The following is a 25,698-nucleotide window of genomic DNA, read 5'->3' on the forward strand; positions in this document are numbered from 1 at the left end:
CGCTCCGATCCCAATGTAATCTACCCCCACTCCCCCAGGACTTTCCCTTTTTGCATTCTGCAGGCTAGAAGAGGGGTTCAGTACAGTCGCTTAGTCGTGTCCGACTCTTTGCGACCCCATGAATCCCAGCACGCCAGGCCCCCCTGTCCATCACCAACTCCAGGAGTTCACTCAGACTCATAAGAGGGGTTAGCGCAAGGTAAATCTCACCCTCAAAGGGAATCTCTGATTCCGAGGGAGGTGGGGGAGGGCATAAAGGCGATGTGATGCGGCGGGTAAGCAGTCCCTCAAAGAAGCTAAAACCTGAGCGTTTACTAAACCTTGCCATGTGTCAGGAACTGAATTCGGGGATGCAAAGATAAGCAAGGAAAGGAAAACTATTTAAGGGGAGGGGACTGTGAATGAAATCATTCCCAAGAACAAGCGTATCCTGGAGAAATCTGAGCGCTGTTTGGAATATTGGTAGAGTCTCTTCGAAAAGATTCCCGGGAAGACGCATAAAGACTGTCACAGGTAAAGAGGGGACCACTTCCTCTGACACTTTGCTTCTGCCTGACTCGAACAACAAATCACCCTGTTATAAATAAATCCTCTCCCCTCTCTCGACCTCAATTTCCACAGATGTTGTCTGACAAAGTTGGACTGGACAAATCTTGCTCTAACATTGTAGAATTTTGCTTCACTCTGAGTCTATCTAACTACAGTATTAATTCCAGTTTGCAGTGGAATTGCAATCCTTCATCCTCGGTGGTGCTAGTGGTAAAGAACCCGCCTGACAATGCAGGCAAACGTAAGATCCTTGGGTCGGGAAGATCTCCTGGAGGAGGGCATGGCAACCCATTCCAGAAAATGGGTTGGAGAATCCCGTGAACAGAGGAGCCTGACGGGCTACAGTCCATGGGGTCGCCAAGAGTCGGACACGACTGAAGCGACTTAATCGCTTCAGGCACACAAGCACACAATCCTCCTCCCTAAAGTTGCTCAAGATGCGAAGCGCTCAGATCCGCGCAGCCGCAGGTTATACCACTGAAAACAAACGCGTGTCTCCAAAAGACTACAACCCCCAAGAAGCTTTAAGGTCTGACAAGCGGCGGGGTGTCAGTAGCTTAATCTCTCTCGCGAGGAAATAAAAATCTAACTACCATTCCCGGCGGGCGCAGCGCTGCAGATTGTCCAATCAGCTTTAAGTAGAAAGTATCGCGAGTCTTCGGTGAGAGTTGGCGCTATAAGCCCGTGGTAACAAGTCTCGGAAACCCTTTTCATGAAGATGGCGCCGAAGGCAAAGAAGGAAGGTGTGTGCTGGGGCTGGGGATCAACAGCTGACTGGCCGAGGGTCCCCGCAGAGTGAATGAACTGGGAGGACGATAGCTGGGCTAACCCTTGCGGTGTCTGCTCCGGAGCAGCTTCTCGCGTTTCGGCAATGCTAAGGAGCGCGTACGCCTCGCCGCATGGTTTGGGCTCTAGTGAAGGGGGTTGGGGAGGCAAGCCTGGCCTGTACCGCCTGCCACAGACAGCCGGGTCTCGGCTCTGGGAAGCTCCATGTTTCCTATACCTGTAAGGAATCAATACTCTACTGTTTGACCCCACGTTAAATGGGTAGCTGTGCGATGGTATGTATAAAATTACTAGTTCCCATTCTAGCAAGTGCCAACTGTACGTTCATTGCTAGTTTCTTCCTCATCTTATCCCAAGTTCGTCCTAGAGTCGTGCATATGATGGAAAAAATTTTAATCTCCTGAGACTTGTGATGTCTTCAAAGGAACCACTGATGCACGTGTGGCCTGGGACGCCCACTACCGGTCTTGAGGCCGGAAGTGATTTCTAAATCCTTCACCTTCGTTTTCTTTCCTTTTCTCAGCCCCTGCCCCTCCTAAAGCTGAAGCCAAAGCAAAAGCTTTGAAGGCCAAGAAAGCAGTGTTGAAAGGTGTCCACAGCCACAAGAAAAAGAAGATCCGGACGTCACCCACCTTCCGGCGGCCCAAAACGCTGCGGCTCAGGAGGCAGCCCAAATATCCTCGGAAGAGCGCCCCTAGGAGAAACAAGTCAGTACTGCCCCTTGTCGTGAAAAGATGTTTGGGTATCCTCCATTGGTAATTGGGTAATTTACCAAACCTAGAGTATGGGTTCTCAAAATCATGTTGGTACCTCGTGTGCTTGTCTTAACGGGAGGATGAGATTAACGCTATATTTAAAACAACCCAGAGTCATTGTCAAAGTTAGTCAACTGTTAGATTGTTTCATATGTGGTTTACTTTCTGGGGAGTATGAGTTCCAGGTTTAGGATCTGTATTGGACAGTGAAGGCCTGCAGCAGTACATAGCAGCTTCTTTTCATTTACTTTCCCAAATGTTTACACTGAAGGAATGGTTAGGGGGAGTGGGCAAAAGGTTAGGGTTTGCGAGTGTTTTGGTGCCACACCAGTGGTGATGACTGACCTTAGGGAGCACAGTTGAGAGCAGAGCCATGGTACTGGTTACCACCAAAGGTAATTTAACCATTGCTTCCTACGAAAAAGGCTGGAGAGTGGATTGTGTCCACAGAGAAAAGGACTTTTACCCCCATTTGGACCTAGAATTTAGTGCAATGAGAGGTTGAGACCTGATCTCTATCTTCAGAAGAAGACAGTATACCCAGGCAAACAGAGCTTTGCTTCTCCAGATTTCAGAGGGAAAGCTGTGTCCTGAGGGGCTATTGTAACTTTAAGCTATAAATAAAAAGTTGCTCTCAAGAATTGATGACTTATCAGCCAGTTTTCAGTAACCGAAACAGGAAAAAACAGTCAGTTCAGCCTCGTAGTGAAGCACCAACATTCTTTGGCACTCTAGCCTGGATTTCAAGATTCCACAGTCTTAACTTTGCTCTTGGGTTTGCTTTTCTAACGTCTTAAGTCTCAAGTTTCTTTTAGAAATTTGCTCCTCAGGAATGTTGAAGTCAGGTAAAGAATGAAGATTGTTTAATCTCTTAAAAGGGTGAAAGCCCTTGAAATGTCACTAAGCCAGGGCTCCAGGCCCCCACGTTTCAGGGTGCATGTGATGACACTGTGCAGCGACCAAAGTCTGACAGGAATGATTGCTATTGTCGTCTGATGCACCCAGGCCCTTTGAGCCTTGGGCTCCAAAAAAGGGCCCATCCTTTTACTGGACCCACGCCAGGTGACCCCATTTTACCTTTCTCCCAGACTTGACCACTATGCTATCATCAAATTCCCCCTCACCACCGAGTCAGCCATGAAGAAAATAGAAGACAACAACACACTGGTGTTCATTGTGGATGTCAAGGCCAACAAACACCAAATCAAACAGGCTGTGAAGAAGCTCTATGACATTGACGTGGCCAAGGTCAATACTCTGATCAGGTAGGTGAGTGGGGCCCTGTGGGATGGGGAGGGGGCCAGGGCCTCTGTCACTGAATGGCATGAAAAAGGCTGGAGAATGGATTGTGTCCACAGAGAAAAGGACTTTTACCCCCATTTGGACCTAGAATTTAGTGCAATGAGAGGTTGAGACCTGATCTCTATCTTCAAAAGAGGACAGTATACCCAGGCAAACAGAGCTTTGCTTCTCCAGATTTCAGAGGGAAAGCTGTGTCCTGAGGGGCTATTGTAACTTTAAGCTATAAATAAAAAGTTGCTCTCAAGAATTGATGACTTATCAGCCAGTTTTCAGTAACAGGGAAAAACAGTTCAGCTGTTTTTTTTTTTTTGATGCTGCTTTTGGGGTCTGAAGTAGGCTTCCCAGAACGTCAGCTGCCCTGTCTCTAGGACTTAGGGGTTAGTGCTCATTTTCCTGATCCCTATCTCTAGGCAAAAGCAGGCCCTAGAGTAAGGTACAGTTAATGTCAGAATACCTGTGGTTTGTGGCTTAGTGGCTTCCCTGACTCCCTCTGTGCAAATGATAAGAGAAAAAAAATCACTATTTGTGAGGGGAAAAAAAATGACACGAACAAAGGAACCACTGATGCACCAGAAGTCTGGGTGGAAGAGAGGGTATAGGGGCAGTGAAGGGCAGCAAGGATTAAGGCTTCCTTCACCACCCTAGGCCTGATGGAGAGAAGAAGGCATATGTTCGACTGGCTCCTGACTACGATGCTTTGGATGTTGCCAACAAAGTAAGCTTCCTTTGCTACAAACTCCTTAACACTCTCCCTTCCTGGGTGCAAATGATGTGTCTGTTAGTGACCAAAGCCTGACTTAAGTCATTAGTCTTAACTGACTGACTGCACCTCTGTCTTTTAAAAATACTGTGACGTTCCTCCTTAATCTTCACACTTCCGCTCCCAGTAACAAAGTACCCTTTTGTTTTTCAGATTGGGATCATCTAAACTGAGTCCAGCTGGCTAATTTCAAATATAAAAGTTTTCACTATATATATGCTTCTTGTCTTTATGTTGATTTTTGGGTGAGGGGCCATACTGTGGTACGTGCACGCTTAAGTAACCAGGCTGGGTTGGGTAAGACTCTTGGTCTACCTACCCTGTTGGAACACTCAGCCATATCACTTCACCATACTTGCAGCAGAGGTTTATGACCCAGATTACAGTTGGTTGTCCTAGGATAACTACAACTTGACCTCCATCCTGGAGGTAAAAGGCCAAGCAGGAAGCTTTACAAGAATGCCTGCCTTTGTCTGGAAGAGGCTTGGTATGAGACCAGTATCCGGAGGTTCCGTTGGCATCCATGTCAGGGCTGTGTGGCTTGGCTGGTTTTGCAGTAGCACCTTTCCCCATACCCATCTACTGCATCCAGCCTGCTTCCCTCACCCCTTGCCCAAGAAAGGACAAGGACTTCAGAGGCATTCTTTCATTATTGTTTTAAATAGTAGGAGCAGGCTTGGTGGAGAGGCTGGCCCCCACAGAACATCTCAGGCAAGGGGCTAAGCCTCTTCTCCATTCCTGTGAAGCTGTTCTTGGTTTTTGCTGTCCTTGCCACAAATCCCTAACTGCTTTTTCACTCAGTCAAGAACTTGTCTTTGTGTTGGTGGCTGGGGACGCGCTGGGGACAGAAGTCGGAGCGTAGGAGGCGGGAAAAGTAGACGAGGATCATGACATCCAGCATGAGCAGGATGGCCAGCAGGAAGGTTCCCAGGGTCCTCTGGCCAGCATAACCCAGGAAGAGATGGGTGAGGTAGGCCTGAGGGGCCAGGCGGAAGAGGAAGTACATGACCAAGTTGATGTATTTGTTGACCCGATAGAGGAGGAGATGCTGAGCATTATTGATCTTCATCATCATGCGTATTGTGAGGAAGATGTTGCTGACCTCCACCAGCAGCGTTAGGACACCCCCACCAACAAATCTGCTCCAAAAGATGCCTGAAAAGAAGGCACCCATAGCCTACAAGGCAAGGGAGAGAATGGGTTAGGGCCTGGATAGCACGGTTTTCTTGGAAGTTAGTGGGAATATCCAGGGTATCAGAAGAAGGGATAAGAAATCCTTTAATAGCTTCACTCTGAAACAAAGTTTACAGTGGATTCAACAGGAGTAAATCTTGATCTCTGCCCACACTCTGGCTGGAAGGCCATGATTGCTGGCTTTAGTGAACCAAGGGCTCATTCTGCTAGCCCTCAGCACTGTAGCATGTGGGGCACGGTGGGGATGGGGTTTAGAAAAGATGGTCTTTACCTTCCAGGTTCAGGTACTTTCAGGTATAGGCACCAGGCCTATACCACATCCCCAGCTTTTCACTTACCATGACATGGTGGACGAGGTATTCCCAAGAAGCTCTTGACTGATGGCTAATCACGATATCCACTGTGTCGTGGATGAAATACCCTAGCGGAGGGATGGGGGTGAGGTTGTAAAGGGTACCGAATTAGAAGTTTATCCCTGTCTCCCCACCCATTTAATGCCTTCCGGCAAGATCTACCTGCGGAGAAGCAAACAAGCAGGTAGCCAGAAAGCGACCATGCTTTCTCAATTTCCACCAGCATCTCAGGAGTCTGCCATATACTGAAAGAGGGAAGAAGGCAAGCTCTCATCATTTCAGTATCCCAAAGGTCCCACAAATCCATTACCGTAGCCAGTGCACTATTGGCTGACAGGAGAGCGAGGAGGGGCTTGGCTGAAACCCAGGTGTGTCCCGTTTCCCAGGTGAGAACACCCATTCCACCCCCACCCCCACCCCCCACCCCCCGCCGCCTGGGGCTGCCGCCGCTCCTGGTTAGACAGCATTCCAAGCCGAGAATCAGGTGAGACTGCCTGGGCCATAGCCCGCCGGTGAGTGATGGAAAGAGGAATCCCCAGCCACCTTCACTCCCCCAGTCCTCCACTCACCACAGCAGCGCCCAGATCCCTGACACAATGGAATGCGCGAAGGAGACGAGCAGGTTGTGCCAGCGCCAGGTCCGCAGGGGGTCGGCCCGCACGTGCGCTGGCAGGGGCAGGCGGCAGAGCGCGTGCCGGACCGCCCGGAAGGTCAGCGTGGCGCCCAGGAGAAGCGGCAGGGCGGGGACCAGCACTGGGGGCATGCTGGCCCTCCCTGCCTCTGTCCGCCCTCTAGGTGGCCTCCTCCGGCTGTTTGGGAACGGGGCTCCCTCGCGAACCAGTCCACCCTGGATCCCTGTCCTGCCAGCCGCCGACTTCACACTGACGGTTTCGGCAGAGCCCTGTAGGCCCCTTCGCTCCTCCCGTCCCCTCCCCGCCGGCCTCTGCCCCCGCCCCGAGCCGCCCGCGCCCCCGCCCCGCCCCGCCCCACCCGCCTGTCCCCGCCCCTCCGGCGCCTCTGCGGCGCAGAGGGCAATAGCCCCATTTCCCCCCGGCCCCCCGGGCCCGCCAGGCTCCCGCGGACTTCGGTCAAAAGGAGCTGTCCTGGGGGCGCCGCCGCCGAGCCACCCCTCGCTGGCGCCTCCCGACGGCCGACGGAGTCCCACTTCGCTCCCTTGGCCTTTTTAACCCGCAGCCACCCTTTCCCCAGGCGTTCGGCTCTCCAGCCTGGGCACTTCCTGGGAGAACTTTCCGCCTTCAACTCTTTGGTGGGCAGAGCGGAGCGGAGCGAGACCCATCACAATCCACGTTCCTAATCCCTGGTCCCAGGGACCAGCCGGTACCCAGCTTCGGACGGTGATCTCCGCCCGGACCTTGTTCCACTGGATCACTAGGTTCTTGGGGCCCAAGACGTACACGTTTACCTGCCTCTACCTCGTCCCGCACCGAGTCGGTGCCTAGAAACTGTCGACTGACCCGTCAGGACCCCTCCTCCCAGCCGGCTCTTGGGCTCCTGGGGCCGCGCGGCACTCACAGTCCTCCCTGACAGTCCCAGCTCGCTTCTCCCCGCTCCCTTCTCCCCGCTCCCTAGAGGCTGGGGCGGGGAAGACGGCCGATTTGCCCAGGCCGCTAGAGTGACTCTGCAGCCCAGTGGACTGGTGCAGATGCAGCTCGTGACCACAAGGTGTCAGCCTATCCTCACCATGGCGCGGGATCCCCTCCCACCGCCAAAGAAAAGAGGTGATTGTTTTGGGTGGAGAGTTAGCCAGACTCCGCAAACAGAAGGGCGGTGGAGAGCTGGGGGTGGGGCGGAGGGGGCGGAGGTGCTGTGAGTGGGAAGAAATATCAGAAGCCTTGAGGCGCCAAGAGGTTTGGTTGTTTGCTCTGTTTCCCCTGCTGACTCCAAGGTTACACATTAAGCCCTCTGGGGCTCCTTGGTCAACCCAGGCCTGATCGGTTTCTAGGTGAGAGCATGGAGTGTCCCGGCTGAGCGGTTTTCCCCCTTGCGCTCCCCTTTGCTCTCAGGGCAGCTTTGTCCGCCAGCCACACCGGCCTGAGCCAGACGGGGATTTCGGGGTGGGGGGGAGGGGGCTGCGTCATGAGGGGCCCTTCTAGTGGTCATCCCGCGTGGATAAGTTTGGGCACCCTTTCAAGGAGCAGAGTAGGAGCTGAAGATAAACACCCCTTTTCTCACATTACTCGCCTACTCAGAAATAGGGACGCTGTCCCTTAGCTCATCACCATCCTTCCTGCTTCCTTAACTGAGGTTTATGGAGCTATGGAGCTCGTGAAGAGCTGGAGGCGCCATGGAGAGACCTGAAATTGAACACACTTCTGATCAAGACCTTAAACAATTGTACTAACCAGCCCCCTACCTCTGGGCAGAACCCTTGAACTCCTATCAGCCGAACGACTATCTTTCTCCCTCTCCCCGATTCTTTCAGGTAGCAGTCCACTTCCCTCCCATCTTCTCCCAAGGAGGTCCTCTCTAGTTGAGTGTTGAAGTCAGATTACTCTGCTGCAGCGGCAAGTGTTGTATGTGTGCTCTGGGAAATTGAGAGTGTTGACGAACGCAGAGCTCACCAGTCGGGACAGTCCGGAAACCGTCTTGCGTCCTCCCTAGGTGAATCAACTTATACAGCTCAGGGTTTCCCGGGGCCCTCCCTTGGCAAACACGAAACTAGCCTTGCACCCTGCCCACAGACCGAGAGCGCTGACTCGGTTCAGTTTTGGTAGTTGATCGTTTGCGTGCTAATGAGAATCTGCCCTGTACTTCGAAAACAGAGTGATTAGTGGGCAAAGCGGAGAAGGCAATTGTACCCCACTCCAGTACTCTTGCCTGGAAAATCACATGGACGGAGGAGCCTTGTAGGCTGCAGTCCATGGGGTCGCTGAGTTGGACATGGCTGAGCGACTTCACTTTCACTTTTCACTTTCAGGCATCGGAGAAGGAAATGGCAACCCACTCCAATGTTCTTGCCTGGAGAATCCCAGGGACGGGGGAGCCTGGTGGGCTGCCGTCTATGGGGTCGCACAGAGTCGGACAAGACTGAAGCGACTTAGCAGCAGCAGCAGCAGTGGGCAAAGACTGGGGCAGAAAGAGATCCGTCCTTTCTTCCCACCCTCTCTTGGCCTGCGCGGGGAAACCCTCCGGTCTAAGGAAGAACTGCAAGGGCAGGATGCGGCCACGTGTGTAGGCAGTGGCTGGTACAGTGCTGACCTTTGCGGGGCGTGCCAAGAAATGGCATATCGCCCTATTCTTTGGACCCTAGAAGGCCAACTGCGGATCCGGACTGCAGGAAGTGCCCAAATGAGCAGAGACAAATAACAGGCTGAACTGACACCTAGCTCCACTAGCTCCGCCCCGTAATTATCTTGAATGGCAGTGGGCGTGGTTCTAGAGAGGGCGGGTCCGCGCACGCGCTGCCTTTGGGTTTGGGGGTTCCGGAATTGTGACTCTGAGAAATGAGATGGAGAAGTACGAGCGGATCCGAGTGGTGGGCAGAGGTGCCTTCGGGTGAGCCAGGGCTCTGGGGGAGGAAAGTGCTTGGGGAGAGGGAAAATCAGCCCCCTAATTCTGACCTCAAAATCGCAGCCCGTGTAGCCCCGCCCCGAGGCGTGAGTGCCCACTCCGGGAAGCCCCTCCCGGCTTCCGGTTCTAGTCCTGGTTGGGAAACTCCGCCTCCAAGGAGGTCACGCCCCCGGCCGGCCTTCGCGGCCCCCGCAGAGTTTGTTCTTTTATCCTGACTCATTCATTCAACAAATGCTGAGCGGCTGCTATACTCGGCAGGCTTTTGGTGCTGGGTATATAGTAAAGACCCAAACAGGCGTGGTCTTGTCCCTCTTGGAGCTTACATGCTACCGGAAAAATATCCTATAAACAGAACATTGTTAAAGCAGTGATTAACAAACTGTGAGAATAGAGCACAACACGAGGGAGTGTTCATTTGGGATGGTTAAGGAAAAGTTCTCTGAGAGGTGAAATTGAAAATCAAAACTTGAGGAATGAGGATCGATACGTAGTGAAAAAAGCAAAGCTTCTCAGGCGAAGGAAACAGCTTTTGCTAACGTCCTCACGTGGGAAAGAATTCAGAGTATTCAAGGAACTGAGAAGACTAATGTCATTGGAATGTAATGGGCAAGGTAAATAATGGAATAAAATGTGATTGTCACAGAGGGCGGGAACCAGATTATGGCCTTGTGTGTGTGCGCGTGCATGCTAAGTCACTTTAGTTGTGTTCCACCCTGGCGACCCCATTGACTGTGGCCCTCCAGGCTCCTCTGTTCATGGATTCTCCAGGCAAGAATACTGGAGTAGGTTGCCATGCCCTCCTTCAGGGGATCTTCCAGACCCAGGGATCCAACCCCCGAAGCTAACTCCTGCATCTCCTGAGTTGCAGGCAGATTCTTTACTGCTGAGCCACCTGGGAAGCCCCTATGGCCTTGTAGGCAGAAGTAAAGAAGTTGAATTTATTTACTTAGGGTGTCAAGGAAAAGAGATTTAAGCAAAGGAATGGTCTTGATTTGATTTGCATTTTTACAATGTCACTGACTCTGCTAGTGGAATTTAGATTTGAGGTGACAACAGTGAAAAGGACCATTTGAAGTCTAGTGTAGTATTTTAGGCAAGAAATGATGATTTGGTCAAGGATTATAGCAGAAGACAGAGAAAAATGGATGAGTTCACAATATTTTGGAGGTAGTAGAAACAGCATTTACAGATATGTTACTGTGAAATGCAAGAAAAATTCTGGCATGATTTTCGGGTGTCTGACTTTAATAACTAGTGGATGGTGTTACCATTTATTGAGACAGGAGGAACTGAGGAAGGAAAGGTTTTGAGGTCAGGGATCAAGAGTTTTGTATTTGTTACATTTTAGAATGCTTGTGGGCCATTCAGGTAGAGATACAAAACAGATAGTTGAATATGTAAGTCTGAGGCTCAGAGATGTCTGAGCTGGGGATAGACATTTGATACTTAGACAATCCTTGATTCAGCAGATACTTGTAGAGCTCTTACTAAGTGCTGGGGTGTGCAGTAGGCTATGCACTGGGGCTATAGTGGTGAAGGAGAAAGAACAAAACCCTGCTTTTATGAACACTGACTACAGAGTTGGGGGAAAATAATATAATGAATGGCTCCTGCTCACTGAGTATTTTTGATGTGCCAGGCGGTGTGCTAAGTGCAGAACTTGCATTTTCTTACTTGACCCTCTCAACTACCTTGTGAGATCGACCCTATTTTTTCCAGAACCTGATGTCACATAATTTAAGACCAGATAACTTGTAAGAGGAGGAGCCAAGATTTGAACCCAGGCAGTTAACTCCAGAGTCTGTGGGGACTTACTGAGACCAAGACTAACTTTACCTCATTGAGACTATGGTGAAATCGAGTCCCAGATAAGTTAAAAGACTTGCCAAAGGTCTCGCACAGTTTGTGGTCTGTTCTCCCTACTCCTCACTCGTGTTCTGTGCACTTACTTAGATGACTTCTTAGTGTAGGTGCTGATTCCCCCATCCTAAGAAACATCCCGTCGCCAGCCTGACCTGCTTGATATGTGGCTGGAGACTCAGTCCCTACTCCTGTACTCCGTGTCCTCAGGATTGTTCATCTGTGCTTGCGCAAAGCTGACCAGAAGCTGGTGATCATCAAGCAGATCCCCGTGGAGCAGATGACCAAGGAGGAGCGGCAGGCAGCCCAGAACGAATGCCAGGTGCTCAAGCTGCTCAACCATCCCAACGTCATTGAGTACTACGAGAACTTCCTGGAGGACAAGGCCCTCATGATCGCCATGGAGTACGCACCAGGTGGGACAGCCTTCTTGCATTGGCCTGAGGGCCTCTCGCCACTGGGACAACCCCGCTTCCCTCTCTGGAGTGGGCTTGGCTGAGGGTCCGAGGTATATAGAGTTCTGACCCCAGGGGTGTGACACCGGCAGACCTTCTTTGCCCTGTCTGAGCCTTTAGTTTCATAAAAGGAAAGACTCAAGCACAGAGAAGCCTGGGTCTTGATGAGTTCCCTGTGGCTGCAGGCGGCACCCTGGCCGAGTTCATCCAGAAGCGCTGTAACTCCCTGCTGGAGGAGGAGACCATCCTGCACTTTTTTGTGCAGATCCTGCTGGCACTGCATCACGTCCACAGCCACCTCATCCTGCACCGGGACCTTAAAACCCAAAACATCCTTCTCGATAAACACCGCATGGTCGTCAAGATCGGCGACTTTGGCATCTCCAAGATCCTTAGCAGCAAGAGCAAGGCCTACACGGTGCCTGGTGCAGAGGGACCCTCAAGGGTGCTGGGGGTTTTGGGGGGCCAGATCTACTTGGCATCTCTGTCTCCATCCCTGCATCCCCAAGATCTTGGCCCCTGGGTCCCTGGCTGGGTGGTCCCGCAGGAGGAAACACTTTGGCCTGCTTTGGAGGGACGCTGTCTCTAAGTGGTCTTTGGGGCTGGATCCTTGGTCCTCCCACCCCAGCTGTAATAGCAGCTCCCCTCCTGCAGGTGGTGGGTACTCCCTGCTACATTTCCCCTGAACTGTGTGAGGGCAAGCCCTACAACCAGAAGAGTGACATCTGGGCCCTGGGCTGTGTCCTCTATGAGCTGGCCAGCCTCAAGAGGGCCTTCGAGGCTGCGGTGAGTAAGTCCCCTGAAGGGGAACAGCTGGGAAATCCCTCCCTCTGTCTCCTGAAGTCCGTGGCCCCAAGCACCATTATGTCTCTCTCTCCAGGCTGGTAGACTACCCCAGGCCTGGGCTGTACCTCCCCTCACACTGTGGGTTCCTGAGGGTAGGGCGTGTGTCCTTCCTTAAACTGGAGACTCCTGGGGGTAGGACTCTCCCATCAGATTAGGGAATCTCCTAAGGGCAGGACTTGAGTTTTCCCCAACAGGCAGCCAGTGGACAGGGCTGCAGCTCCCCATCAGAGGTTCTTGAAAGCCGGGTTTGGTTCCCCTATCCTCCTAGGAGTCCCCTTACCACACCCAAGGCTTCCAAGTGAGTGCAGGGCTGTGACCACCCCACCAGGCTAGGGGCTGGAGCTGGGGGTGCTGCTGATTTAAGAGCCTGGCTGAGGCTCCCTTGCCTTCACAGAACCTGCCAGCGCTGGTACTGAAGATCATGAGCGGTACCTTCGCGCCCATCTCTGACCGGTACAGCCCGGAGCTGCGCCAGCTGGTTCTGAGTCTGCTCAGCCTGGAGCCCGCCCAGCGGCCGCCGCTCAGCCACATCATGGCGCAGCCCCTCTGCATCCGGGCGCTCCTCAACCTGCACACGGACCTGGGCAGTGTCCGCATGCGGAGGCCGGTGCCGCGAGGGGCGCGGGAGGGGGCCCTGGGAAGCAAGGGTTGGGGGGCACCCAGGGGAGGTCTGGGGCAGAGGGGTGCTCTGGGCCAGTCCTCTCTGCCTTAGTCTGGGATCGTCAGGGAGGGTCCTTGTCCTAATGCCCACCGGATCTGTCCCACAGGGCAGAAAAGCCCTTGGCCACTGGGCCACCCATGACCCCGGGCAGTACAGGAAGCAGGACCACCAGCGCCCGGTGCAGAGGTAAGTCGGGCGGGCGGGGCGCCCGCCGGCGTCCCTGCTGCGTTCGCACCTATGTAACGGGCCTGATGAGCTGTCCCCGCAGGCGTCCCCCGGGGACCTGCACGGCCAGCCATCCCGCCACCGCTGTCGTCGGTGTACACGTGGGGCGGCGGGCTCAGCGCGCCACTCCGGCTGCCCATGCTCAACACGGAGGTGGTCCAAGTGGCAGCCGGGCGCACGCAGAAGGCCGGCGTCACTCGCTCCGGGCGCCTCATCCTTTGGGAGGTGAGCAGCCGACAGGGGTAGGTCAGAACCGAAGGGGCGCGGGGTCCCGAGCTGAGCGCTCAGGCCCCGCCCTCGCCCTCCCCCGTCCCCTCGCAGGCCCCGCCCCTCGGCGCAGGAGGTGGCGCCCTCCTGCCGGGGGCGGTGGAGCAGCAACAGCCCCAGTTCGTCTCCCGTTTCCTGGAGGGTCAGTCGGGTGTGACTATCAAGCATGTGGCCTGCGGGGACCTCTTCACCGCCTGCCTGACTGGTGAGCTGGTCAGAGCCCTCCCCTGTGGGGACTAGGCTTTACGAAGCCCCCCAGAGCAATTTCCATCAATTGCCTGTCATTTGCTAATCACGCTTTTATCTTGCAGGAGGTGCTTTACTTACAGATCTCTCTTAACCTTCCTAGCGGACCTGGCAAGGCAGTTAGATTCCCATTTGACAGATCTGGAAACTAAGGCTCAGAAGCTGTCACTTGTCCAGAGTCACACACTTGGGGAAGAAAGAACCCTGTCCTTGATTCCCCTCACCCAGTTCTTCCAGCCCTAGCTGCCAACTAACTTTTTCTCATTCCTCTAATCCAAGGTTGCATTGGTCTGTCTGGAAGAACAGCTTAAACTGTCTCCTTTCCCTTTCCTCACTGCCCCCTTCCCCAGACCGAGGCATCATCATGACCTTTGGCAGTGGTAGCAACGGGTGCCTAGGCCATGGCGGCCTCAATGACATCAGCCAGGTGGGTTCTGCCTGCACCCTGGGGAGGAGGAAGTGGGGAGATGGCAAGGAGCCCACATCTGAGAGCTGACGCCCAGGTTGGGGGCAGGGGAATCCCCAGCAACCACGGTCCCAGTAGCTTCCAGGCTGCACCTGTTCTGGGCAACGTCTGGGGAAGTACAGAAAGACCAGGCTTCCCCAGTGGGTGCAGTACATGTGGGGGGTAGTTAAAGAAACAGCCACCTCATGAGAACCTGCAACTTCCAACTTCATCCTTACAGGAAATGCCGAGGCCTGGTGGCTAACCAGGCCCCTTGCCCAGTCTGCCTTTGCTTCCTCTCTCTCTCTCTAGCCCACCATCGTGGAGGCCCTGCTGGGCTATGAAATGGTGCAGGTGGCTTGTGGGGCCTCTCATGTGCTGGCCTTGTCCACTGAGCGAGAACTATTTGCTTGGGGCCGTGGAGATGGTGGTAAGCTTTCACTCTGTTCCAGCCTTTGGAACCCCTCAGCCGTGGTTTCATAGCCATGAACCCCCTTCATAGCCATCTTCTATCCATGGCCTGTTCTCTTGCCCTTCTTTTCTCTCCGATTCATTTGTTCACTCTACAAACCTTCATTGTGCACCCACTATGCGCCCACCTTGTCTGGAGTGCTGGACAAGACGAATAAGATGTCGATTCCTTTGAGTGCTCATGATGTCATGAGAAAGAGTTCATTTCTCCAGCCACATTTGTTGTGGTCCTCTCTGGGTCAGACATCAGGCTGGGCATTGAAACTAGAGACAGATGAGGTCCCTGTCCTCCTAGGGGACTCCGTCTAAGTGGAGGAGGAATCATAAAGGATATATCTCCAGCATGATAGAGGATAGACAGCTGCAGGGCTCCCCCAAAAGTCCAGAGGTGTGGGAACCCAAGGAATGGCAAGAGGCTCCACTTGGAGAAGACAGATTTGGCATCTGAAGAGGGCCTTAAAGGAGGAATAGGATTTTGACCCACAGAGGGGCCAAGGATAGGCATTTCAGTCTGGGGAACAGCCTTCATTCATGCTGTCACCTCCTCTCCATGGGTCCTCTTTATCATCAATCCTAAAGCTCAGACAAGCCCAGTCCTGGTTTCTCCCTATAGGTCGGCTGGGACTAGGCACCAGGGAGTCCCACAGCTGCCCCCAGCAGGTACCCATGCCCCCAGGACAGGAAGCCCAGAGGGCTATATGTGGCATTGACTCCTCCATGATCCTCACGGTGCCTGGCCGAGCCCTGGCCTGTGGGAGCAACAGGTAAGCAGGAGCAGCAGGTAATTAGGTACATTACGATGGCTAGCCTCCCCCCACGTCCCCCACCCCTCCTTAGCTGCCAGGGTTCCATCTGTCACTGCCTACCTCCCACCAAGGATTAGAAGTGAGGAGGGCTTGAGTTCAATCCAGGGTGGGACCTGATCAACCCAACCTGCTATGAGTTCAACCCAGAGAGGGGCCTGTGCCCTGGTGCACCAGCTCCTGCCCAGATAGGTGAGGGGGAGGACAGTCTATATTAAATAAAGTGTGTCAGTTGAACTGGCTCCTGGCTCTGTCCTCAGGTTCAACAAGCTGGGCCTGGACCACCTCTCCCTAGGGGAGGAGCCTGCCCCACACCAGCAAGTGGAGGAGGCCCTGAACTTCACTCCATTAGGTTCTGCACCCCTGGACCGGGAGCCCCTGCTGAGTGTGGACTTGGGCACTGCTCATTCAGCTGCTGTAACTGGTAAGCAGGACCTGGACACAGGAGGCCAAAGGCGGACTATCTTGGCTTCCTTGGGCCCTTTTCTTCCTTACCTCTCTCTTCCCCTACAGCCTCTGGTGACTGCTACACTTTCGGCAGCAATCAGCATGGGCAGTTGGGTACCAATGCTCGCCGGGTCAGCCGGGCACCCTGTCAAGTCCAGGGCCTCCAGGGCATCAAGATAGCGATGGTGGCCTGTGGGGATGCCTTCACTGTCGCCATTGGGGCAGGTGATCAATGGACATTATGGGGACAGATGAAGGTGTGGGCAGACCCTTGGGCAGTGGGGGGTTATGCTCAGGGCTGCTGAACTCAGCAACCCCATGTGGGGGCCGGTAGGGCAATCTAGGAGGCTAGCTGCTTGCTAAACTCTGTCTTTGTCCCATTGCTTTCCTTGGGATTCTCTTTGGCAGAAGGTGAAGTGTACTCCTGGGGCAAAGGGGCCCGAGGTCGCCTGGGAAGGAGAGATGAGGACGCTGCACTCCCTAGGCCGGTGCAGCTGGATGAGACGCACCCCTACACGGTGACCTCTGTGTCCTGTTGCCATGGCAACACTCTCCTGGCTATCCGCCGTGAGTTATAACTTCACCTTCACCCACACAAGGGTTAACCCAGCTGGCTCCTGCCCATACTCGCATCCCCAGCAGTCACACCCCAAATTGCTAAAAGCATCTTCAGCTCCCAGATAAATGAAAGCAGAAGCTTCAGGGCCAAAGTGAGCTCCCAGGGTGGGCATGGGTAGGCACTTCTTGGACCTCACTGAAGGGCTGCCCCCTTTGCTCCCTGGGGATCAGACGCATTCTTTCTCCTCCAGCCCTCGAGTCCAGTTTCCGTTTGAACCTCTGTTTCTGGGCCTGGCAGGGTCCAGAGTCAAGGGCCCTGTGTGGGAGAGAGTGGCGGGAGCTGAGGCTTGCTGGAGGCACCGCTCTCTGGGAGGCTGCAGGGATTTCTCTTTTGTACTCCCCAGCGGTCACGGATGAGCCAGTTCCCCCTTGACACACCTGGATACACTGCTGTGCTACCCTGATATTGCTTCTCCTGTGAATGGTCTTGAAAAGTGCAGGAGCCACAATGGATTGTATCATCAATGGGGTATAAGGGCCAGTAAAACCCCTGCTCTGCTTTTGGCTCTGGATATGGGCTTCCCTGGTGGCTCGATTCGATCCCTGGGTCGGGGAGGTCTCCTGGAGTAGGAAATAGCAACCCACTCCAGTATTCTTGCCAGGAAAATCCCCTGGACAGAGGAGCCTGGCAAGCTCCTACAGTCCATGGGGTCACAAAGAATTGGGACGCGACTTAGCAACTGGACAACAAGATACGTAAAACTCAATCCACCCAATTCCCCCAACATCCTAGTTTCCCCTCTCCACCCCTTCTTATCTTAAGTTAATATCCCCAGGGTTCAGCCTGGCTAAAGTTGGAGGCCAGAGTAACTTTTGGAAGCAAGGTGGTCTCCCGAGCCTCTACAGAAAAAGGCTGGAGGTGGCTGTGTGGCTCCACCCAGATCCTGCCCCTTCCCCCTAGTTAGAAAATAAGTCCCTGGTGTCTGCTGGGAGAGCAGCGCGGTGCTTTGGAGTAGGGCAAGCTGGGGCCTGCCTGGACTGGCCATTCCAGCGACCTAGCCCCTGCATAGCCCTGGGCAGGGAGGTCCCAGGAATGCTGCCTCCTGCCCCCACTCCTATATCCAGAGGCAGGGGGTTACATAATTTTTGAGTGCCTCCCTTCCCCTGCGGGAGTGCATGGGCTGCAGTACACTCAGAAGGTGGCCTGTCACTCCATGCCATTCCCCCAAAGCAGGTTGGGAGAAGGGGTAGCTGGCTGGACCAGACTAGTTTCCCAGATGACTGGGAGGTAGCGCCAATTAAAAAAAAAAAAAAAAAAAGCTGCCTTCCTAGAGTGTGGTCTCTTCAGGGGTGGGGGCGGCCACCCCAGGGCTGGGCTGGGCTAGGCTTGATCTGGGCAGCAGAGCCGCGGTCCAGGGAGGAATGTGGGCGCAGCCTGAGGCTGGGGCCGAGGTTCCTCGGGGCCGAGGTTCCTCTGGCCCGGGGCCCAGCCCGGCCTCCCTGCCTAGCTGGACTCCCCGGATCTGGTTGCTATGCTTCAGCTGCCTAGCACCTGGAGGCTGGAGTCCCGGGCCCCTGGACGACACGTGGCCCCCGAAACCGAGCTGTTGACTCCGGAGAAGCGAATCTTTGTGGCGCGGCCCGGCCAGTTCCCCGAGGCCCTCCGCCCCATCCAGCGTCCGAGCTCCTTCCGACCTCCCCAGCCCTGGAGAGAAGCGGGGCCTCGGTTTTTCTTCCCGAGGGGAAGGGGGAACCCCTGCTCCTCGGCGGTGGCGAGTCTGGCAGAGCACCGACCCCGAAGCCGCCGGCCGGCCGGGTGGGTGGGGAGAGCGGCAGAGCGGGCGCTAGGACCGCGCGGGCGCGGCCCCGCCCCCTCTTCCGGCGGGCGGGCTCAGGGGCTGCGAGCGGGCCCCGGCCGCCAGTCGGCGCCGCCCGGAGCCGGGAGCGCGGCCGGAGCGAGGCACGGGCTGTGGGGCCTTCGCGCACCCGGCCCCGCTCGCCCGTGCCCGCCCGCCATGCCCGGCTTCGACTACAAGTTCCTGGAGAAGCCCAAGCGGCGGCTGCTCTGCCCGCTGTGCGGGAAGCCCATGCGCGAGCCCGTGCAGGTTTCTACCTGTGGCCACCGCTTCTGCGACACCTGCCTGCAGGAGTTCCTCAGGTGCGGCCCGGGGCGCGGGGAGCGGGGACGGCCGGCCGACAGGGACGGGAGACGCTGCCCCGGGAGGGCCGGGGCCGGGAGCACGCCGGCTCTTTGTCTGTGCCGCGGCCCGGTGATCTCAGGGGTGCCCGCCGTGACGTCACGGGTTGCGGTGACGTCACACCCCGAGGGAGGACCACCCCCCACGCACGAATCCGTCGGGTCCCGAGTGCCACGCGCCGGGTGGGACGAATCCCGTGCCTTCCCGCGGGGTGGAGGTGGGAAAGGACGCCCTTCCTGACCTGCGGCCGGCCCTTCCCCCTCACCTGAGAGCCAGAGCGGCCTCGGCCTTGAACTTTGAGTCCGTCTGGGAAGAGGAGGACTAAACCCTCTGTCCCTCGCGGAGCCTTAAGCTTCCGGAGTTTTCACCCATCTAAGCCCTTCTCATCTTTCCGATGTTTCCAAAACGGCAGCTATTGTTCTCCCATTTCACAGATTCAAAGGAAAACTGCGACTTGTCCACGGGTCGCACAACTACCTACAGGCGCACAACTACCTAACTGGGAGGGGGGTGTCAGCGCGGGCGGTTTGTGCTCGAACGATAGGGGGAGGACTGTGACGCCCCGATCTTCAGTGAAGCAGGAGCCCGTTGTCGGGTGCCCGTCCCCGCCTCTGGGGGTCTTGGGTACCGCGGGTGGTCTAGATCGTTAGGGAGGGCCCCGCACCCCGCCGTCTCCCGCCCCTGCTCATCAGTCCCTCGGCTCTTGGGCCCTCATCGAGTTCTGGGCGCCCTGAGCTGTCCAGAGTCTCCAGCCCGCGCTGGGAACTGCACTGTCCAGGGCGTGGGGAGGCCGGAAGAGGGAGCCCCGGCTCTTGGGGTCGTCCGCCGAGAGCCCCGGGGAAGTTGGGCCAGCCGCTGCCTTGTGTAAGGAGGCTGTATGCTGAGGGTTCGCGGGGCCCAGGCTGCGAGAGCACCTCCGGGGCTCGTGCCTGAAAGGCTCCCTGCCTCCGTCCTCCGCGGCCGCTAGCCCTGCGATCTCCGCAGGCCCCTTTGTTTTGTTGTTCCCCGCTGCCTGGACCGGTCCTGCCCTCACATATGCTCCTGCTCGAGCCGCGGTGCGGCCCCCCTCCTCCTTTTCCCTCCCCTCCTCCCTCCTCCCGTCCGTGTACACACGCTCTCCTACCGACACACAGCCCCATTGTCTTCTCCCGTGCCCTTCCCCGGCCCTCTGGTTTCCAGATGAGGCCAGCTGAGCCTCCCCCCACTCCTCAGCTGACCCACCCTGCCTGCCTCGGGGGAGGATCGAGGGAAGGGGCTGTCAGGCTTGTTTCCCTCCCTTCTGCCCCTCTCCGCGGCTTCTGCCCCTCCCCCTCCCGGAAATCCCCTCTTCCTCTCCCCCAGCCCCCTCCCCCCATCCTGTCTTCTCCCCTGGGCTTGGGCCTCTACTGCACAGCCTGGAGCGCTCGGCCCCGGCCTCCCCCCAACCCCGCGGCTCACTCTGAAGCCCGGGGAGGGAAGGGATGGTGGGAAGGGCGCTGCCCCGCCCACCCTAACAGCTAGGGTGTCCGCCGTCCTGGGGGAACCTTTGTTCTGGCTGGGCCCCAAGCTGCCCAGGCTAATCTGCCTGAAGCCTGGGGACTTGCCTCAGCCCCCCTCCCTGACTCCAGAACCACGAAGTCAGCACATTCCTGAAGCAGCCAAGCAGACCCCCCCCCCCCCCCCCGCCAGGCCCACCCCTTGTCCCCTGCTCTTGCCAGGGCTATTACTCAGGTTGGTCCAGGAAGGCTGGTTGCCCCATGGGCATGGGCACACCTCCTCAGTGCCTGGGCATGTATTCATCTGGGCATTGGCAGCACGGCCAGTAGTAGTCGTGGGATCAGGGGGAGGAGATGGGTGCCAGAAATCCCTTGACCACAGGGAGCAGGGGACTGCCTGTGGCCTGCAAAGTGCCATCCTGGACAGAGGCGCCATGTGTGGCCTCTGCTTCCACCTTTCGTCCTGGCCTGCCTCCCACCTACCTGACTCAGACTTGCCAGAAATGCCAGGCCTGAGGGCCTTCAGTCCTGCTGGGTGAGCCTTTGCCCTGCCTAGGCTGCGCCAGGCAGCAGTGACTGGTCCTGGCTGGGGTCAGCAAGGCCATGTGGCAGGAGGAGGCATGCCACAGGTTCCTGGAGTGCTGGCAACCTGGTGTGGGGTTGGTGAAGGACCCGAGGGCAGGGGACAGGGTCAGCAGGCTTTGGATGCCCGCTGTGGAGTGAATAGAGTCTTGGCTGTGCTTGTCTGGCCAGTTTTTCTGGGACTAGCCTCTCTCTGTGTAAGAGGTAGTAGAAACTGAGCTGTGGAATCAGGCAGGCGTATCCTGTTCACCTGGGAGCCCCAGTTCTTTTATCTGCCAAATGGGGACTCTGAGCCCCTTCTCGGGCAGGTGGTGAGAACGGAGTGGGAGTGTAACACAGGACCTTGGGGCATCCTCCTCCTCCTCTTTGCTTTAGAAGACACACCCACCTAGGAGGCTCCGGAGGTGGGGTCAGGTGGCCCCAAGCTGACCTTTGCCCTGGGTTGTTGGCTGGGCACCCTCATGGGGACTGGACAGCCCTGGCACTTAATCTCAGCCCATCTCACCCTCCCCTGTGAGCTTCCAGCCCAGCCAGTGAGCATCAACCTGGGGGACTGGGTGGCTGGGCAGCCTGTTCCTTTCCCAGCCCAGCTGCTGTCCTGGGGGGAGGGTTGCCAGCTGCCACCTGTTGGCCAAATGCTGCCTGAGGCAGCTGCCTCTGCCTCTGCCAGGCCCAGATCCCTCCGCCCCCGGACAGGAGCAGGGCTCTTCCCGGGGTCCTAGAGAAGTGGGTACCCTCAGGCCTCTACTTGCCTTCTCAGGTGAGGCTGCCTGGGAACCCATCTGGTGACACAGAGGGTGTTCTGGCTGGGGTGGGGAGGGTGGCCCGGGGTTTCCCCTCCAGCTCTGTGACCCTGTCCCCTCCCCTTTCACAGTGAAGGAGTCTTCAAGTGCCCGGAGGACCAGCTTCCTCTGGACTATGCCAAGGTGAGTCCACTGTGCCAGGTACAGGCTCTTGCTGCCCTTGGTGGAGGCTGGAGCTGCCGCTGCAGCCAGTGGGCTCAGGGCCAATGTCAACCCAGTGCTGTGCGCCCCCACAAAGGTGGCCTGTTCCTTCTTCCAGGCCAGTTTGCAAATGAGGCCCATGTTTGCCCTGGAGGACAGGCACAATGCCCAGCCTGTGGGGGTGCACAGAGCTTCTCTGTGCCCACCAGAAGTGTTCCCCTCCCCTTTGGGTGGCTGGCCAGACCTGTGGCTGAGGGCCAGGACCCCTCTACTAGGGGGAAGGAAGTGGACAGTGTGGGGGCTGCCAGGGGCTGGGCAGGCTGATTGGCTGTCACCCCAAAGGGAGCGCCCTGCATCAGGGAATTGAGGAACCCAGAATCTGAGGCTGGAGCAGATGCCACCAGCTGCGCTCTGTATGCCTGGGCTCGAGGAGAGTTTAGCAGGAGGGAGGTTATTCCTGGCTCTGAGGAAGCCAGCAAGCCTATGGGGGGGTGGATGGGGCGGGAACTGGGGACTGTCGCAGGCGCTGTCCCTGATCACTGCTCCTCGTGACCCCAGATCTACCCGGACCCAGAACTGGAGGTGCAGGTATTGGGCCTGTCCATCCGCTGCATCCATAGCGAGGAGGGCTGCCGCTGGAATGGCCCCCTTCGGCACCTACAGGTGAGCCTCTGCCCCGGGTGGCAGGACAACCCCCAACCCCCTACCCCGGCAGGCACTAACTCAACCCCTCCCACCAGGGCCACCTGAATACCTGCAGCTTCAACGTGGTGCCCTGCCCCAACCGCTGCCCCGCCAAGCTGAGCCGCCGCGACCTGCCTGCGCACCTGCAGCACGACTGCCCCAAGCGGCGGCTCAAGTGCGAGTTCTGCGGCTGCGACTTCAGCGGGGAGGCCTTCGAGGTGGGTGGGGCCTCGGGGAGGGGGCGGGGCACCCGGGGGTCCGAGGAGCCCTGAAGGCTCAGCGCCCCACCCAACCCCCGCGCTTCCGCAGAGCCACGAGGGTGTGTGCCCGCAAGAGAGCGTGTACTGTGAGAACAAGTGTGGTGCCCGCATGATGCGGCGGCTGCTGGCCCAGCATGCCACCTCCGAGTGCCCCAAGCGCACCCAGCCTTGCACCTACTGCACCAAGGAGTTCGTCTTCGACACCATCCAGGTGAGGCCCTTCCTGAGCCCCGGAGGGGGCCGCGGGGCCAGGAGCAGGGAGTCGGGCCGCTGACTGCTCCGCTCTGCCTCTGCGGCCGTAGAGTCACCAGTACCAGTGCCCAAGGCTGCCTGTGCCGTGCCCCAACCAGTGTGGCGTGGGCACCGTGGCTCGGGAGGACCTGCCAGGCCATCTGAAGGACAGCTGTAACACTGCCCTGGTGCTGTGCCCGTTCAAAGACTCCGGCTGCAAGCACAGGGTGAGATGCCTTTTTCCCTTCCCCTCAGCTCCCTTCTTGTGTTTGAGACCTCAGACGTAGGCCCTGAGTGGCCCCTGCTGTGCTGCCCGGAAGGCCCAGTCCTTCCTCTGCTGGCCGGCTCCAGCCTTATTAGTGCCTTGTCTTCCCCATTCAGGGCTCGGTGCCCACTACCCTGTACCCCTCCTCCCCTCTCCCCTGAACTCACCCCTACTCACTCTCCTATTTTTCCCCCATGGCCTGGGGCTTTGCCGACAGTGCCCTAAGCTGGCGATGGCACGGCACGTGGAGGAGAGCGTGAAGCCGCATCTGGCCATGATGTGTGCCCTGGTGAGCCGGCAGCGGCAGGAGCTGCAGGAGCTGCGAAGAGAGCTGGAGGAGCTGTCGGTGGGCAGTGACGGCGTGCTCATCTGGAAGATTGGCAGTTACGGGCGCCGGCTCCAGGAGGCCAAAGCCAAGCCCAACCTCGAGTGCTTCAGCCCCGCCTTCTACACGCACAAGTATGGCTACAAGCTGCAGGTGTCTGCATTCCTCAACGGCAATGGCAGTGGCGAGGGCACCCACCTCTCACTCTACATTCGCGTGCTGCCGGGTGCCTTTGACAATCTCCTCGAGTGGCCCTTCGCCCGCCGTGTGACCTTCTCCCTACTGGATCAGAGTGACCCTGGGCTGGCGAAGCCACAGCATGTCACTGAGACCTTTCACCCTGACCCAAACTGGAAGAATTTCCAAAAACCAGGCACTTGGCGGGGCTCCCTGGATGAGAGTGCTCTGGGCTTTGGTTACCCCAAGTTCATCTCCCACCAGGATATCCGAAAGCGAAACTATGTGCGGGATGATGCGGTCTTCATCCGTGCCTCTGTTGAATTGCCCCGAAAAATCCTCAGCTGAGAGCGGACCAAGCGGCAGGAGAAAGGGGGAGGGCAGTGACCTCCATCAGGCACGGCTGAGCCTGGAGAGGGGGCCGGACCCCCTTACAGCTGCTTCTGCTGCCGAGGCTCTGGTACACCGATCCCCCCGGTACGCCGATCCCCCTTCCCTCCTTCCCCACCACCCTCAGGTGCCTCCTATTGGTGCTTCAGCCCTGACCTCTGGGAAGAGCAGGTCTTAGGGTCATCAAGGGCTTGGAAACCAGCAAGCCCCGGACCTGTCTCCTGGACAGGGCAGACACGCCTTGGTGCCGGCTACACTCTTCCCGGGACCGAGGTGCCTGCTGGTGCTATGTCCCAAGAGCCATAGGGGGGAGGGGGAGTTGGGAAACTGAGTGGGTAGTTAAAAGAATCTTGAGATCGGATTTCTCTTATCCTTTCCCCAGCTGTGTCCCCTCTGGTTATTTATTTACTTAGTGCCAGGAGAACACAGCGGGGAGCCCTGATTTTTAATAAATTCTGAATTGTATTTATTAACTTGGTTCCAGCCTGACTCATCTGGGTTGCTTAGGGTCCTGGAAGGCTGGGCCCTAGGGTGAAGTCAAGGGACCTGGTCGGGGGAGCGGGGGGAGGGAGGGAACCTGCAACCGTTCTGGCCTGAATCCAATGGCGCTCATGGATCGCCCTCTGGTGGAGGACAGAAGGATTGCAAGGGGCTTTGTGTAGAAGAGTTGCCTGCTGCTGCCCTCTGGTGGTTCGATGAGGGAGGTGCAGGCTCAACACAATAAGGGCTATAATCCCTGATTCATACCCCACCAAAGCCTAGTGCCTGTCCTTTGGCAGGTGTTTCTCGGTCTAATGATAGTAGTTACCATTCATTGAGTACTTTTGATATTGCAGACACTGCTAAGCATTTTATATGCATTATTTCACTAAAAGGACCTTTGAAGACAGTGCAAATTCCCACCTAGCACAAGATACAGTTGGTCCTTTGTGGGTTTCACATCCTTGAATTCAATCAAGAAGGAGTAAACTGGAAACACTTGGGGAAAGCTACAAAGAGCAAAACTTATTGGCCACTCATGGGCAAATTTACCTGGTGTTACATTGTATCTACAGATTACTTAAGGCACATTGTAAAATGTGTGTAGGTTATATGCAAATATTATGCTATTTTCTATCAAGGACTTGGAACATCTGTGGACTCTGAGTTGGGGAATTCTTAAACCAGTTCCCTGTGGATAATGAGGGATGACTGTGAGCACTTGGTGAATGTTAGCCTAACTCCAAAAGCCTTCGAGGTATTCAAAGCACTTGGATTTCCCCATCCACACTTGCTTTTCATACAGGCCTCAAAGGGGGTGCCTGTGATTATCCATATTTGAACTGACTTCAGTGATCTTCCAGCTATTTTGGGGCAGGGCCTGGATTTTTCTTCCCCTTATCACTGGATTCTGTTTTAAGCTCCAGCAATCCCTAGATTAGCTTCCTTTAATTTTGGCAATAGATTTGGTTTTGGATCTTCACTATGCTTGCTTTTTGGCAAGTTACTTAGCTACATGACATCCTTACTCTCACTGGTAAAATGAGAGTAATCCTGTTAGATTTGTTGTAAAGATTAACTCATCAGCATAAAGGGCCTTACTCTTGCCTGGCCCTAAGAGGCCTGTGTATGGAAAATACTGTTCAGGCTCAGAGTATGGGAAGGAGAAGGTTC

The 25,698-nt window shown here is 56.2% G+C and overlaps 4 protein-coding genes and 4 non-coding genes across 9 annotated transcripts; 7 read left to right on the forward strand and 1 right to left on the reverse strand.

The window, feature by feature from the left end:
• Nucleotides 1–1,267: 1,267 nt before the first annotated feature.
• RPL23A (ribosomal protein L23a) lies at nucleotides 1,268–4,365 on the forward strand. The gene is made up of 5 exons (XM_069542570.1): nucleotides 1,268–1,292; nucleotides 1,859–2,077; nucleotides 3,106–3,355; nucleotides 4,038–4,107; nucleotides 4,306–4,365. The coding sequence occupies exons 1-5, from the start codon at nucleotides 1,268–1,270 to the stop codon at nucleotides 4,318–4,320; spliced, it is 579 nt and encodes a 192-aa protein (XP_069398671.1). The 3' UTR covers nucleotides 4,321–4,365.
• Nucleotides 1,707–1,774, forward strand: LOC138415532 (small nucleolar RNA SNORD42). Its single transcript, XR_011247290.1, has one exon. It is a non-coding gene; the product is annotated as a small nucleolar RNA SNORD42 (small nucleolar RNA).
• On the forward strand, nucleotides 3,023–3,092 carry LOC138415544 (small nucleolar RNA Z17). Its single transcript, XR_011247299.1, has one exon. It is a non-coding gene; the product is annotated as a small nucleolar RNA Z17 (small nucleolar RNA).
• On the forward strand, nucleotides 3,885–3,962 carry LOC138415533 (small nucleolar RNA SNORD42). The gene has a single exon (XR_011247291.1). It is a non-coding gene; the product is annotated as a small nucleolar RNA SNORD42 (small nucleolar RNA).
• Nucleotides 4,152–4,222, forward strand: LOC138415543 (small nucleolar RNA Z17). The gene has a single exon (XR_011247298.1). It is a non-coding gene; the product is annotated as a small nucleolar RNA Z17 (small nucleolar RNA).
• A 418-nt stretch (nucleotides 4,366–4,783) lies between the features above and the next one.
• TLCD1 (TLC domain containing 1) lies at nucleotides 4,784–6,680 on the reverse strand. The gene is made up of 4 exons (XM_069542736.1): nucleotides 6,269–6,680; nucleotides 5,862–5,944; nucleotides 5,685–5,767; nucleotides 4,784–5,329 (listed from the first exon to the last, which is right to left on the reverse strand). The coding sequence occupies exons 1-4, from the start codon at nucleotides 6,460–6,462 to the stop codon at nucleotides 4,946–4,948; spliced, it is 744 nt and encodes a 247-aa protein (XP_069398837.1). The 5' UTR covers nucleotides 6,463–6,680; the 3' UTR covers nucleotides 4,784–4,945.
• Nucleotides 6,681–8,641: 1,961 nt separating this feature from the next.
• NEK8 (NIMA related kinase 8) lies at nucleotides 8,642–17,086 on the forward strand. Of its 2 annotated transcripts, none has more exons than XM_069542706.1 (15): nucleotides 8,642–9,215; nucleotides 11,301–11,506; nucleotides 11,731–11,963; nucleotides 12,200–12,331; nucleotides 12,786–12,994; nucleotides 13,159–13,238; nucleotides 13,321–13,502; nucleotides 13,599–13,749; nucleotides 14,141–14,217; nucleotides 14,548–14,665; nucleotides 15,320–15,470; nucleotides 15,770–15,933; nucleotides 16,023–16,181; nucleotides 16,365–16,523; nucleotides 16,919–17,086. In XM_069542706.1, the coding sequence occupies exons 1-15, from the start codon at nucleotides 9,169–9,171 to the stop codon at nucleotides 16,945–16,947; spliced, it is 2,097 nt and encodes a 698-aa protein (XP_069398807.1). In that variant the 5' UTR covers nucleotides 8,642–9,168; the 3' UTR covers nucleotides 16,948–17,086. The 2 variants fall into 2 exon arrangements, with proteins under 2 accessions (XP_069398807.1, XP_069398808.1); XM_069542707.1 differs by lacking the exon at nucleotides 8,642–9,215 and adding an exon at nucleotides 9,536–9,841.
• A 4-nt stretch (nucleotides 17,087–17,090) lies between these two features.
• Nucleotides 17,091–24,518, forward strand: TRAF4 (TNF receptor associated factor 4). Its single transcript, XM_069542708.1, has 7 exons — nucleotides 17,091–18,672; nucleotides 21,644–21,695; nucleotides 22,272–22,376; nucleotides 22,454–22,615; nucleotides 22,707–22,868; nucleotides 22,960–23,115; nucleotides 23,371–24,518. The coding sequence occupies exons 1-7, from the start codon at nucleotides 18,047–18,049 to the stop codon at nucleotides 24,001–24,003; spliced, it is 1,896 nt and encodes a 631-aa protein (XP_069398809.1). The 5' UTR covers nucleotides 17,091–18,046; the 3' UTR covers nucleotides 24,004–24,518.
• The last annotated feature ends 1,180 nt before the right edge of the window (nucleotides 24,519–25,698 follow it).

This window comes from Ovis canadensis, chromosome 11, assembly GCF_042477335.2.
Source record: "Ovis canadensis isolate MfBH-ARS-UI-01 breed Bighorn chromosome 11, ARS-UI_OviCan_v2, whole genome shotgun sequence".
NCBI classification, from domain to species: domain Eukaryota; kingdom Metazoa; phylum Chordata; class Mammalia; order Artiodactyla; family Bovidae; genus Ovis; species Ovis canadensis.